This window comes from Sylvia atricapilla, chromosome 2 (genome assembly GCF_009819655.1).
Source record: "Sylvia atricapilla isolate bSylAtr1 chromosome 2, bSylAtr1.pri, whole genome shotgun sequence".
Classification (NCBI taxonomy): domain Eukaryota; kingdom Metazoa; phylum Chordata; class Aves; order Passeriformes; family Sylviidae; genus Sylvia; species Sylvia atricapilla.
The window spans coordinates 33,141,306-33,156,094 of NC_089141.1; the positions used below are offsets into that span (position 1 = coordinate 33,141,306).

The following is a 14,789-nucleotide window of genomic DNA, read 5'->3' on the forward strand; positions in this document are numbered from 1 at the left end:
GTGGCAGTGCTTCCTCAGCAGTGTCCATCAGGAGCTGCACCAATGTGATGGCTGGCTGTGGTTTTGGGGCTGTACTGGTCTCTGGCTTGGCTGTCCCCTAAGTGTCCTTTCACTCTTGTTCTCTTGAAGGGCCACCTGAATTGAAGAGGGGAGGGTTCTGTTCTTCCCATGGGGTCGAGGGAGGTTTTGGGGTGTGTTTCCATGGGGTGTGGCAGATGACAGTGCCAGGCTGTGTGACCCGGGCACCAGTTTGGGTTGGTTGAGACTCACCAAAATCAGGGACTTAAGGAGCAGATAAGAGTACTGCTTCCCCAGTGTGCAAGTCTCCCAGGGCAATGCACACACTTCTCACTACATTCAGAGAGCCACAGGCAAAGCGTGGCTGTCATGTGTGAGGGATGGCCACGTGGATTCGAGTTTCTTATGGGCACTTCCAGTAGCAATGGGATTCTGTGCTTCTGAGGTGGCCCACATAGCTTATCCCAAGGCAGCCGAGAGCAGGCAGGATGTTAGGCAATCAGCAGTGCTGACTGACTGGGATGGGCTACAGCCAGTCTGTCTCTCTCCTTCGAGTACCCACTGCCCACCCTGGACTCCACTGTATTCCCTACTGACATGCTCCCCCAGACAAAAATCAGTGGCAAGTGAAAAACTACTTGGACTCATTTACTTTTATCATTCTGCAAGCCTGGAGATGCATTATATCAGCAATGACATGGACCACAGGAACTGACAGCAAAAATGAGAGAACAGTTTTCACAAAACATTATACTTTTTGTGTTTGCATGGCTTCAGGGGGCCACCTGTAATCATCAAAAACAAATGAATCATAGTCAGAGCTGTACATGTGCTGTTTCACAAAGGCTTCCTTGTCTGCTGGCTCTGGGTACCAAGAAGCAAGGCCTTGCTTGTAGGCCCAGTCAACAATCTGCAAAAAAAGATAAGCAAAATGAACTGCTGAAACAATGCCGGCACATCATGAAGTTGCAACCAACTGCAGTCTGGTCCTGTCTGTGTTTTCCCTCTTTCCTCCTTTCAGAATTGTGCAGTTTTGTTCTTTTTTCTCTTTGTGAGTCAGCTGCACTTCACCCTCAGCTGGGTGAGGGAATGCCAGCTGCCTGCAAGCAGTGGCTGGTAAGAAATGCACCCCCCTGCCCTGGCAGAATGGTTGGGGTGTGCAGGTGGAGAAGGAGAGCAGCCCTTTGGCCAGCTCCACTCACATCCATAAGCTTCTTGGCTACACTCTGTATCCATCAGTAGCCCTGAGCAGGCCGAAGAGATTCTCAGGGGGTGTCTCTGAATTACAGATGATATAGACACGGCACCAAACCCATAACTAGACAAGCCCCGATGTGGAATAGTATTTATGTAATTAGATCCCTACTAAATACAGGAGGGAAGGTTGCAAAATAGCAATTTGGAACCTAAAATCTTTTGGCAACTTGAGTCACGTTTGAATTTGACTCTTCAACACTTCAAAAAATGGGGTTTAGACCCACAGCTTCAAGCAATAAAACAATGCTTTGTGAGCTGTGAGGCACCCAGGCTCAGATGTATTTTTTCACATTTGGGTTTTACTGATGGAAGAAATCAAAACAGTAATTATGGCCAGAAGAATTCCTAAGAACGATTGCTTTAGACTTTAGAATAAACTGAATTAAAAAATACAAACCAAAAATGATTCCAGGGCAATTTCTGCCCTCCCTACCATGAAAAGTGGAAATAAGAATGGAAATACTCACTTTCACAGCAATTTTGAGAGACACTTCTCTGATGCTGCCCAAGGGGGGATAAAGTCTTCCTTCTGCAAGATGCTGCTCTGTCACCTCAGCAGCAATAGTCTAGAAAGAGGAGGATGGCAGTTTTTAGGAATGGTCTCAAGCAAATACCACATTCCCTCACATTACATGGTATGTGGCTGAAACCTCAACAGCACTGGGGCTGGGACTAGTCCTGAGTGTGAACTTGTGACCTGTTCAAACACACGTGTGTGCACATTTCATCACAGACTTCAGGTGGAGCCAGAGTGGGGAAGTGCTGTGTTAGGGCAGCAGGTGTGGAGAAGGAGAACCCTGTCATGGCTCCTGCACCTCTGCAGGTGCAATGGAAGCATGAGCTTTCCCTGAGTCAGGAGAAGGCCGCAGCTTTTAGCTGAGGCTGAGCCATTTCACATTCACACATTTTCTTGGGCCAGGTTCTGTAAAACACCTGAAGTAGATACACGGGCCTCTTATCATCTTTTTTACAATATCAGTTAAATGTCAGTTGGAAACCTCTGCTGTGATGAGGAAGATTTCATCAGGGATGTGCCGGATCCTGCAGGCAGTGACTCCCAATGCCACTCCTGGGAAGACGTAGGCGTTGTTTCCTTGGCCAGGGAAGAAGGTCTGTCCACTGGGCAGGGTAACCTTTGGGAATGGACTCCCACTTGCAAATATTCCCCGGCCCTGATCAAAGAAAAAGAAAAAAGCATTCTGATTCGGAAGAGGAGTCTTGTATTTCTGCTGCTCATCATGACCTGTGCTCAAGGGGACACTGGTGACAAAGCTGCCAAACCTCAGTCAGCAGAAGCATCTCCACCAAAGCCACCTCCAGCTGACACTTTGGGAGGACTCACCCCCCAGAGCCATGATCAGGGCCATGGAAAGGGCCACCAAGCACTGAGCATGTGTTTGTATTGCAAGTGCTCTGATCTTGCTGAGGAGTCTTTCTACCTCTCTGTCAACCATCTATGGGGTGTGAAGAGAGACTCATGTGGGATAAAGGTCTGAGGCTGTGTGATAGCTCTGGCCATAGGTGGTGGGGAAGGCAAAGGAAAGAGTGAGACAAGGGCTCCTCCTTCAAGCCAAGTCAATCCACATGACTGTAATTCTTCAGTGACATTGGGTCTAAGCTGGGTGACGATACAGTTATATCAACAACTAGGTTGGCATAACACAAGAGACAGAAACTGGAGAGGATGGGACATCTCAGACAGCTGTGGGTGAATGAGGCAAGCACTTTCTTTAGAGGATTACAAAGTAATTCAGGCTGGTAGGGACCCAAATTCTTGCTCACAGCAAGGTCAGCTATGTAATCAGATCAGGCTGCTCAGGGCTTTACCCAGTACAAGGACAGAGACTGCATGAGCAATCTTGGCCCCAGCCCCGTGCTCCACCTCCTGACCCTCCTCACAGCGTGCAAGTTTTTCATTACCACCGGCTCGAATGCCTCTTATTTCAATTTGTGCAGGCTGTCACTGGGTTGGCAGCACGCCCCGCTGTGGTGTCCCGGGTGCAGGGTACACGGCCCACGCCCCGTGTGACAAGCTGCGGTACCTGCGTGAGGCGGTAGCACTGCTCCGCTGTGCACTCCGCCTTGCTCGTGGGGTTGCTCAGGGCGAACACGATGGGCCTCTCATTGAAGGCTGCCATGTCCTTCAGCAGCTGCTCCGTGAAAGCGCCTGCCACAGCCGCCACACCTGGAACAGCAACAGCACAGTGAGGCGGTGCTTCCCCACTGCCCCACCTCAGAGCACCGGCTGCTCCCTGTGCGATTGGTGAGGGAACTGTGGGAGGGAATCTCCATCTCTGGAGATGCAAGTGGCAATGTCGCTTTCTCATGTGACAGTGAGATTAAAAGCCTGTCTCAAAATAAAGCCCTCTGCTCCTCCAGGCGGAGTGGGCACCAGCCCAGTTTTGGCCAGCCTGACTGCAGCACCCTGACTCCCAGAGACCCTCCTGAGGTGCCTGCTGTCATCCTCATCCTGCTCTGCCTGACAGGGCCAAGTTTGTTTGAGAGCCCCAGATCCTGCTTCCCCCAGCACCTCCCTCTACAGCTGTCTGAAAGAACTCCTACAGCTCCAAAAGTGAGGAAGCCCGTGCCCCATAGTTAATGCAAAAGGATATGGAGAACTCAACCGATAAAATGGGAGTGAAAAAAAAAGCTCATTTTGTTTTGAATAGGAGAAGAAAAGGAGACTCTAGAAGAAAGACAAAAGCTCTCCTAAGAATTGAATTGACGTGAAAAGGTAATTTTAAGTGAACTCCACCTATAACTGCTGTAGGCTTCACTTTCTGCACAACTTTTTCCAGTGTATTCACACTGGGGTGGTCCTGGGCAAACATTTCTTTCTCGTGGTTCAGGTGGCTCCTGCCCTGTGAGGAAAAAGGAGTCAAACTTTGGTCTATTGCAAAAAGGTGGACACATAACACAGTAACACATCTTCAGCTCATTTCATAACTCAGCCCTCTACCTAAAGCAGATTCCACATAGCAGGACCTCAGCATCAGCCAGTCAGGCATCGAGTGGTTGGTGTAGTGTCACACTGGGCTGGTCTCTGCTCCTCTCACCCAGCAAAGTACATTGACTGTGGAGGAAGGACCTGGCTGCCATTCACTTGTACATAAAGCTTGTACAGGTCTCCCTCAGTCTGAGGAGGGACAAGGGCAGAGGCCCTGGGGACACAGGGAGTGCAGAATGGAGCTGGGCCAGGCACAGTTTTGCTGCGATAATACCCCATATGATGTGCAAGTCTTCCAGCACTGCTTAAGGCCCTGGTCAGCAGAGTATCCTTCCACTTCAGAGTGGAGTTGCCTTTAGGGCAGCCAGTGCTGCTGGCACACTTGTCACCATGAGACCTAGTCCTCCAAAAGCAGGAGCAGCAATGCTGACACCAGTAAAACTGCAGACTTTACATCAGGGCTGAGCAAGGGTTCAAGGTATCTGCCTGCTCTGGCCTCTCTAGCTGGCAATGGATGGCAAGTGAGTGGAGCTCAGCGTTGGAGACAAATTCACCTTCACAATCAGTCCCTTGGAGTCCACCATCCAAATTTTTTTAATGGCATCCACTCTTGAAACGCCTTCCTTTTCCAGGGCCATGAGGATGAGATGTGCTATGCCCATTGCAGCCTGGAACACAGTATATAAACACTTCACTGGGATATCATTATCTTTTGGGGGAAGATTTTAAATGAGAGTGGATTGGGTCATCCCCCAGCACTGCACAAAGCAGGGAGACTTTCTGCTCTGGGGTTGCACAGTGCCAACGCATGGGGCTGATTTTAACATTGTAGGTGCTGCCATAAATAAAACCCCTCACAATCATTCAGCAGAGCAGGTTGCAGGTGAGGCTGAAGAAGCAGAGGTGATACCTTGACAAGCAGGGGCTGTCTCCATAATTTAAACCAGCTGCTGCAGGGGAGGAAAAGAGGCAGACACTTAAAAAATGCCGGTGGCAATGCCAGTACAGAGGAACTCAAGGCCAAGCAGGACTGCTGTATCTGAAATACAGCCACGAGAAAAGTCTTCTCCCATTCCTTCCTGGGGAAAGCAGCCCTGGACATGCTGTGTGTTTGTGGTCCTACAGCCATGCCTGGCCCTTGTGCTCAGATGGGGACTAACAAGGCAGGAGGGGCTCTGTGCCACAGAGATGGTGACCAGCACAAACGTGTCTGCCAACAGGGGTGGAGAGAGAAAGCAATCTTTGTCTCAGTGAGGGACAGACAAATATTAAAAGACCTTCCCAAAGTCTCACAGGTGGGTGAGAGCTGAGACAGGTCCTGGACCAACACCTTTAGTCCATGAACAGGCTTTGGAGGCTTCTTCTTCTTCCTCTCTCTTTGAGCAAGGTGCCATATAGGCAACTGGCTTCTGCCGTGGAGCACTATGACTGACTCCAGATAGAAAGGTTGTGTTCTTACAGTTCCTTGAGTCTGAGTCCTTTGGACTCTGCTGCTAAAGAAATTCTGGTTTACCCTAGACATCAACCCTGAGAACTCAAACCAACCTCCTTAATAGTCCTGCCTCATATGGGACTTTCCTAAAGGTACTTAAAGCCCCACAGACACACGGGCAGCTTTGTAGTATCCATGGAGTATCCCCAGGACTTGTGGGCCAAGAAATCACTTAAAGACTGCTGGCAACTTCCACACAGCAGCAAGATCCACCTGTAGGCTCAATCCTGCCCTGTAACAGGGAACCTGCTTCTGTGCTTCATCCTCATGAAGCCAAGCCTTGCAGAAAGTTTCATAGTTGATTTTTCTCTCTCTAAATCTGAGGATGGAGCATATTACAGTAAAAGCTCAGAAATATTCCTACCTCTCCAGCTCCCTGGAAAACAAACTTCTGGTCAGAGAGCTTGTTCTTTGTGATTCTTAAGGCTGCTAAAATGCCAGCAAGTGCAACAGATGCTGTGCCTGGAAGAGAGAAACACCATGAGATGGACATCCTGGCAAATGCATTGTCTACCCTGCAGATATACTGTCAGAAACCTTGTGCTAGGAATCATTCTCTTAGATTCTGTCACTGAAGGATCAGAGTGCCTTCCCTATGCTGAAATACCAACATTCAAATTCTCCTGCAAGAATGGATAATTTTTCCTCCATGTAGAGTCAAAGAGACACGACATCCTAGAATGCCAGAACAAGTTAATACCTAACTTGCAAGGGTTTAAGATGCACCTGACAAGGTCACGTAAGAGCCCTGTAGCAGAGCAGTGGTTTGAACTTGGGTCCCCTTGTCAAGAAATCCTCTGTGATCATGGAATTGCCATCCTCTTCTCCTATTTAGCTTCACAGCCCAGCATCACCATTTTTTTGCTCCTCTAACACCCTGATACCCTGACTCACAGCCATCACATCCTGCTGCTAAACATTAAGGAGTCATTGAGAACAGGAGTTGGCCCCAGATTAGTGAGAAACAATGCAGTAAACAGAGCAGTCCTGCTCTTACAGCCACTGTGGTATCTACAGCTTTCCATGCATTAAGGGAGGCAAATGTCCAGATTGAATAACTTGCCTTTGCACCACATAACTCACACATAAATCACATGCAACATTCATCTAATGTCCTGTCCCAGGTGAAGGAATATGGTGGAAATAAATCAAATAAGGCACACGCTAATAAGGATTCAGGCACTGGCAGTATCTCAGCTCATGTGGGGAAGCTGGATGTAAGCGTTAAAGGGGACCTGGGAGTGAAGGAGGAAGTTTGATCACAGAATATGTGAAGTTGGAGGGGACCCATAAGGATCATAAAGTTGATTAGTTTTATTCCTTAGCATTTGAAAGAATATCAGTTTGGATATGCCCTGGTTTTGATCTGTTTGCAGCTCTAGTGCACTTTCATCTTTAGAAGCTTTGTGAGAAATCAGGGAGACCACAAGTAACAAATCTTGTGGGAGTGGTCATGGCTGGGGCAGGCATTGACCACTTTTAGACTAATACTTCTTATTTCACCAAATTTCCAGCATTTCCGATTTTGCCGCCCATGTAATCACCCAGTGCTTCAGAGTTTCAAGTAGCCAGTGTTTCCCTGAGATTCCCTGCAGCATCCTTAGAGTCTGGGGTGCTGCAAGGCATCAAGAACAGCCTGGCTGAGAAACAGCAGCTCCTGAGCAGATATGACCACGAGCAGTGACACCAGCAGATGGAGCTGCCTCATCTCTGAAGGACCCAGGAAACAAATTCAGCTTCATCTGCTCCTTTTCTTTAGTGCAGAAGCCACAGACAAACTACGAATCTGCTGGTATATCACTGGGGAATGATTCACACTCTTATAATTTCCTAACAAGCAGAAAGTCTAGTGGAAGCACAAGTACTCTGCCAAAGAAGTAATTTTATTGACATGACTTATCTTGTTGAGGGAACCTATATAAACTACTCTGACAAAGAAAATCTTTATAGGCCAGACCAGAAGTATTTGTCAGTACAATGGGAAACATTTTGTGATTATAACTCAAATGAGTTTAGTTCTCAAAAAATAATAATTTGCTTCTCTTAAGAATTACTCTGGTTTAGCAGAGGTGACAGCAGCCACCTTCCTGCAGCAGACATGGTATCCACACTGGCACACTGGCACAGAATAGCAGTATTACTTCATAGAACTATGGAATGGTTTGGGTTGAAAGGGGCCTCAAAGACCATCTAGTTCCAAATCCCCTGGCATGAGCAGGGACATCTTCCACTAGATCAGGGTGTTCCAAGCCCCGTCCAACCTGCTCCTGAACACTTCCAGGGATGAGGCATCCATGGCTTCATGAGGGCACTGCAAGCATTCATGCCTTAAACACAGACTGGACTGATGGTTGATACCTTTGTAAGCGTCTTTCTTGCGATGAATCACTTGAGACACTCGCTTCAGCACCAAGGATGAATTCCCTTCATCAGCTCAGAAAAGTTTTTACCGTTACATTTCCAGACCCAGACCATCTGATTTCAGTCAGTTTAAAAGGGAGTTGATGGGGAGGGAACCAGCCACTGAGCACCGGGTTGCTTCAGTATTAACACGTCACACAACTGAAGGAAGTGTACAAAGGATTTCCTCTTGCTCCTCCTGCACCAAATCTCTGCCTTTTAAAGTTCCCTTTAGAGTAGTGTATTTGCCTGGTGAAATTCCTGGACTAGGAAAATTACAGAGGAAGATAATGAACGTTCAAGAAATTTAAAAGAATGCTGGATAATTGCCTAGTTTTTTAGTTTTTGTATTTAATGGGTGTCACATAACCAGTCCATGCTCATTCTCTGTGTTATGGTGAGTCTATAATCAGCAGGAGTGCTTGGCATGCTGTCATGACAGATGCTGAGGATAGGACTCCTCTAAACAAATGTGTATAAAATCCTATTCATGCTCATGCTGAGGCAGCCACTTGAACTGGGTCAAATGAAACCCTAGAAGAGTCACTACTACCACATGTTTTTTAGAGAGACAAGGTAACTGGAATACATGTAGACACTTCTGTTGCAGATCTGTGCAGGAATAGATTACACCCTGTAAGTCTGAACTGTAAAGAAATGAGAGGAGACCAGGGTCCCTCAATTGTCAGCAATGCCAAGCTTGTGACATGCAGTAGAGTACGAGCATCCACACTCACACATGTTCACATACTATCTCCAAGGCTTACTTTGCACAGAAATCCCTAAATCCCTATGTGGGTGGGAGTGGGGAACTGATCAAAGCTAAAAAACCAGAAGTGAAACCATTACAGTGTGATGGTGTGTCAGGTCACAGCATTAGCAATGATAGATGCCTGGAAAGTATTGAAAAGACTGAAATGTAACTGGAGAAATATCTTGTTTCTCTTGGTCCTGACCCAGGCAAAGCTGCTTTATACCCTGCGATTGTCAGGAAGTCTGATGGGACAAATGCTGGTATTTGCAAACCCATTTAAGTGGGAAATGCTTTTCAGAGGTTCAACAGCGGGAGGTACTTGAGGTACTTTTTAAAGGTGTCACTAGCAGGAATTTGACAAGTGGTGTGTATGGAAAGAACAGGGACATGGACTCAGTCTGCAGAGCAGAGACCTGTGGGACTGGGTGTGCCATTACTCATCCCCTGCACTTGTACTGCAGCTTTGACTAACAGCAGGGCTCTGTTCAGCTCTGCCACTCCTAATCCTCATCTCTTGTTCCAATGTGTTTCTAATTCCTCCATGTCTCCCAAATTACATCTCACCCCCATTACTCAAGTAATAAAGTTACTGTACCTTGGCCTTAGCTCAATTATTTTTCTTTGATAATTATAATTTCTGAGCATGGAACAACAGAGTATCTCTGTGGAGAAGAGTTCACAGCTGGTTCATGTAAAGAATTGTCTAATCATTGTGCTTCAGTTCTAAAAGAATCACAAAGTCAGACTGGGGCGGGGGACTCCTCACCATGGCAAGAAAAAAACAGCCATCCTTCAACACGCTGGTCTATCTGTTTTCCAAAGAGAATGAGTGCTGCTATTGCGGATAACTGCTTCCCTAATTAATTAGCAAGAGCCAGCTTGGCTGGTCTGTATCTGAGGTGAGATATGGAGGGGTACAGAGAGAAGAGAAGAAAGCACTTGCAAACCATCCTGTCTATCCAAGACTTAAAGTGAGTGCTAAACATGATATCACAAAATAGCAAGCAGACCTCGGGACCTCTCTGGGAAGTCCATGGCAACAGAATCAGTACAAAAAAGAAGCTAAGGCACAGAACTAAGGCACATTCAGGAACATGGCCATCTCAGCAGGTTTCAATTTCTGACACTCAGGCACATTCAGAATACTGTAAAACATTAGGGAAAACTCTGTGGGGTTGATGTTCCACTTGTACTACTGCAAGTGAGAACAAGCCCCAGTAGATGTCAGTGGAGGTACACTGGATCATAACCTGAGGAAAGGATCTGCTCCACAGCATTGCACCGGGAAAGGCTGCAGCAGAGAGGCTCCCAGTCCCAGGGACCTGATCCTTCCTCAGGGTGGGAAGAGCAGGCAGAGGGGCGAGCAGCTCTGCACATGGAGTTACAGGAAGCACTGCATCAGTTACCTGGGAAAGCACTGCCCAGTGCCAAGGTCAAGGCTGTGCCGTGCGTGCCAGCAGCCAGTGGCTGAGCAGGGAACACAGGAGAAAGTGTGGACCGGGGGGGTGCTTGGGGACAGGAGTCCTCTCCTGCTGATGGCTGGCACTGCCCTGTCACCTGTCTGGAGGGCTGACTGAGCTGAGCTGAGCTGAGCTGAGCTGAGCTGAGCTGAGCATCACCACCATGCTGAATTCTTCCAATAGCAGCAATGGGAACATGCAGTCACACCAGTGCCTGTTTCTTCTCACAACACCTGTGAGTGATTCCCCCTTCTCCACAGCACATTGGTGGAAAAGATGACCAAATTCAGCCTGATTTTTTATTTTTTACTTTTGACCTGCCTGCTTAGACTTCGCCCTGTCAAAACCATGCCAATATGAGGGCCCGGGGAACAACAAACTCTAGTTTAACAGCTCCAGCAAAGGGCAGCCAAGGAAATACATCTAAATTTATGGATGAGGAGGAAGCCTAGGGCTTTTCCAAATTCTGGTTCACATTAACTCCCTGCAGCAGTTCCGCCCATTACTGGAAAGCAGAGTGGAGCTTGTCCAGATCCACTCCAAATGCATATTCAAAAGTCAAACACAACAAAGCTGGAGCAAAAAACTGCCAAAGTATTTGCAGCTCAAGGTCTTCCCCTCCATGACTGTGGGCTAGTGTTACCCTTCCCCCAGAGGGCCTCTGTAAGACATTAAGAAAATAAACTTAGAAATGGTGCAGAGTTAGTCAACGAGAAGAGCAGTGAAATGCAAAGCATTGATGCATAGGGATGGAACTTGTTCTCTTCAGGGTGACCCAGAATTGATGGTGGCATGGAGAAGAGCTGCCTGACAAAGGAGAAGCATAATGAGGCCATCTCTAGGCTCCTGCTTTTAATCCTTCCACTGTAAAATGCTTGAACTATACTGTGCATAACCTTACTGGAGGGTTCTGACCACAGCAGCAGTGCCTGTACGGTGCCAACACAGGCTGAGCCCCCTCACGCACCCACACGGGCAGAGGCTGTCAGACAGCTGCGAGCACTCTGCAAGAAAGCATCCCCATCACTGCACTGGGAACTCTGTGCATGCTGCTGCATACCATCATGCTAAACCAGGTCAGAGTACAGCCCTTTCTTCTGCTCATTTGGCCTCCTGAGCCTGGACTTAAAAGATCACAGACAGCTTAACACAGAACCTGTGCCTTTCTTCACTGCAGAGTAGTTGGCAGTGGCATTCAGTGAATGAGAAAAACAGCACACAAGAAAATCAGGAAAGAAAAGGGACACAAATGTCACAATTCCCAAAAGTGACAAAAGATATGGGCCTGATCTTTAGAGTGCTGCACTGATAAGCCCAAGAAACTGAGGTCCATTTACAGCCTGGAGTCCTGTTCTGAACTGTTCTGACCTGGCTTGTGCAGCAGTCAGTGTGTGAATCCAACACAAACCCAGGAGCTGCCCCTTACATAGTTAAGGCAGCAGCAGCAAGGGGAAATGCAGCAGCCTCTTCTGCTGAGGAGCACAGCAGGTCCAGAGGGACTGTTTAATAGTGAACCTCTGCAGGACTGAGAACACCTCCATATGTATCTCCAGGCTGGGTAAATCCCCAGGGAAAGCGTGCTGCTCAAGAGCTGCCTGGCAAGACATTGCCTGCTTCATCCCACAGTACGGGCCTGTCCTGCACTCCCTTCCTATTGTGCTTCCCCCTCCTTGGCTTCCTGTGGTAATTACCGATGCATTTGCCACGCCAGCTGAAACAACAAAGTAAGATACTGTACCATTTTAATCTGCTGAAATTAGTTACTGCTGAGCCAAGAATTCTCACTTTGCCTGCTTCTCACAGCACATGGAAACGTGCCTGTGAAACAGGCCTCGTTTGCACATGATTGATTTCCAACTTGCCCAAGTGTTTGAAGCTGCTCAGATTTGTGGCACTGGAGTCAGCTTGTTCCCAGCCTCAGCTGAGATCTGGTGCACTCTTGCTCCAGGCCAGGCACTGCTTCCTGAAGTGTCTTGGGAAGGTTATGGAAAGGTTATCTGCTAGGATTATGAGAAAAGGTGGTTGGTGGGTCAAGAGATATTTTGAGGATCATCAGCAGTCACACATCCTACAACCAAGAGGAATCATTGCTCTAAGGACTTGGAAAAGACTCAGAGGTATTCTGTGGAAGGGGGACCCTGATCATTGCCCACAGCCTAGTTTAGATAATAAGCTTTATGCTTTTGTCCGCTATTCTCTTTGCCCCTGCCTGTATGTGTGAAAAACTTTTGAATTACATGATCCAAGACAATTCATTAAATAACACATTAAAGATTTCTCCATTTTTTCTGCAATTCTGACTAAACTTGCAGAACTACTTCTCCGCATCTCAAGAACCAGCTAAGTTGGTCAGGTACGATTTGCCTTGGGAGATCCATACTGTTCTCATTCACCTTCACATTCCTAGGTGCACTTCCAGAAGACTTATTTTGTAATCCCCAGATACTGTGGTTAGGCTAGCTGGAACTTCTTTCCCTGGATCTTTCTTTTTGCCTTTCTTGAAGATAGGTGTGACATTTGTCTTTTTTTCAGGAAATAGGAATCTCCTCAGTTACCATAACCTTTCAAAGAATGACTTTGTAATGCTGTTGGCCATATACCTCAGATGAATCTCTAGATGCATCTCATCAGGTCTCAAGGACTTTGTCTCTTGAACAATCCCTGCTGAATAGGCAGTAGTCTATGGAGATGCTGTAATTTTGCATGCCTAAAGTTCTCATCATGGAACTAGAACTCTGGGTGCTTTCCTTGATCTGCATGAGGCCTTTGAAAAATTTCCCAAAACATCCTTGTAGCTAAACCAGAGAGGTACAGACTGAACAAGTGGGTAAAAAAGGCTGATAGGCTCAAAGGTTTGTGTTCAATGGTACAAAGAGGCCAATACTATTTAAATTCTTATAACAATCTGGATTATAAAACATAGTGCACTTCCATAAAGTTTGTGGATGATTACAAATTGAGGATAGGGACTGATACAGTGGTGGTATGATATAGTGATTGATACAGTTGTTCACAGGGCTCTCAGCAGGCTGGAGAAATGGGCTCAGGGAAACCTCGTGGGGGTCAGCAAAGGCAAATGCAAAGTCCTGCAGCTTTGCAGAACAAAACTTTGGAGTCATGGTGGACAGTGGAAGATGAGCCAGCAATATGCCCTTGTGGCACAGAAGGCCAACAGCCTGCTAGACTGTGTCAACAGTAGGTCCAAAAAAGTGACATTATTTTTTCTATTTCAGCAGTTTTGAGGTCATCCCTAGACAAGCATGTCCCATTTAGGGCTTTCAGCACAATGACAAACTGGAGCAAGTCCAGAGGAAGGACACAACTATGACCAGGGTATACAAAATGGACTGAGGAGCTTGGGTTTGAAAGGGCTGAAGAAGACTAAGAGGGCATCTAATTTCTGTTTACTGGTTGGAGTGTTTGTAAAGAGGTCAGATTCTTCTCAGAGGTGTACAAAAAAAAGATGACAGGCAATGAACAATTAGCAAAATTTCAATTAGATATTAGGGGGAAAATGCACAAAGAAGGTGAGAAAACTTTGGGACAGTAGCACAAAGACTGTGGATACCGATCCTTGTATATACTGCAAAGTAACTGGCTGGACAAGGCTCTAAGGAACCTGGACTAATATAATACTTGATCTAAGTTTGAAATCACCCTTTATTTGAGTGACAGCTGGCTGATGTCTAGAGGTCCTTTCCAAACTAATGTCTTCAATGGCTTTATGTCATTTCTTGTATGAAGCTGGAATCCAGAGATGCCTGCTTCAAGAATTCACCAGACTTCACAACTTTGCAAGACTTTCAAATTGTCTGCTTTCTCTTTATCACTGTGAATAATTAAGTGGAGCAAAGTTAGAGGAGGAAGAGAAAGAGCAGGAACTAACGCATTCTCATGTACCTCTAATCTTATGTGCTTCAGAGCCTGCCCTGCTACTATACTGGGAAAAAGGAAGAAGTGACAATCCATTTTCTCCCTCAGAGCTGTAACTGAAGCTGTTGCCCCTTGCATGAACCCAGACAGAGCTGGGAAAGGACTGATGTCATCACCCCCTTAGAGGAAGGAGATGCACTCCCTCAATGGGAGCTCCCACACGTGGGCACTGTGAGCCAGCTCCTGCCTAGATCGCAGGCTGATGGCTTTCAGAACAAGCAATCACCTCGTCCCAGTTGGTGGTGCCTGGCAGGCATCCCACTCAGCATCAGCAGGCTGGCTCCAACTGGAAGGGGTCTGAGTCACCTTTATTCTCTGGGGATAGGGTGGATTTGGAAATGCAGTAATTTGTAGGACCAAAAAAAAAAAAAAAAAAAAAAAAACAAAAAAAACCCACCAAAACTAGGTATTATAGGTATTAATATTTTAAACTATTTTTCATTTTGTGTAGGCCCTAAGGCAGCAACAGGGAGGCTTAAAGGATCTTAAGGGAAGCAATTTAGACCTTTTTCCCTCATCTCGTGGGGG

General features: G+C 46.9%; 1 protein-coding gene across 1 annotated transcript in view; it reads right to left on the bottom strand.

Annotated features, from left to right (window-relative positions):
* Positions 1 to 647: 647 nt before the first annotated feature.
* ME3 (malic enzyme 3) overlaps positions 648 to 14,789 on the bottom strand; it is a 117,816-nt gene continuing 103,674 nt past the window's right edge. The window contains 7 exon segments of the mRNA XM_066341302.1: positions 648 to 928; positions 1,743 to 1,841; positions 2,274 to 2,447; positions 3,318 to 3,460; positions 4,031 to 4,136; positions 4,777 to 4,890; positions 6,079 to 6,176. Of these exon segments, the coding sequence (XP_066197399.1) occupies positions 767 to 928; positions 1,743 to 1,841; positions 2,274 to 2,447; positions 3,318 to 3,460; positions 4,031 to 4,136; positions 4,777 to 4,890; positions 6,079 to 6,176 (896 nt within the window). The 3' untranslated portion in view covers positions 648 to 766.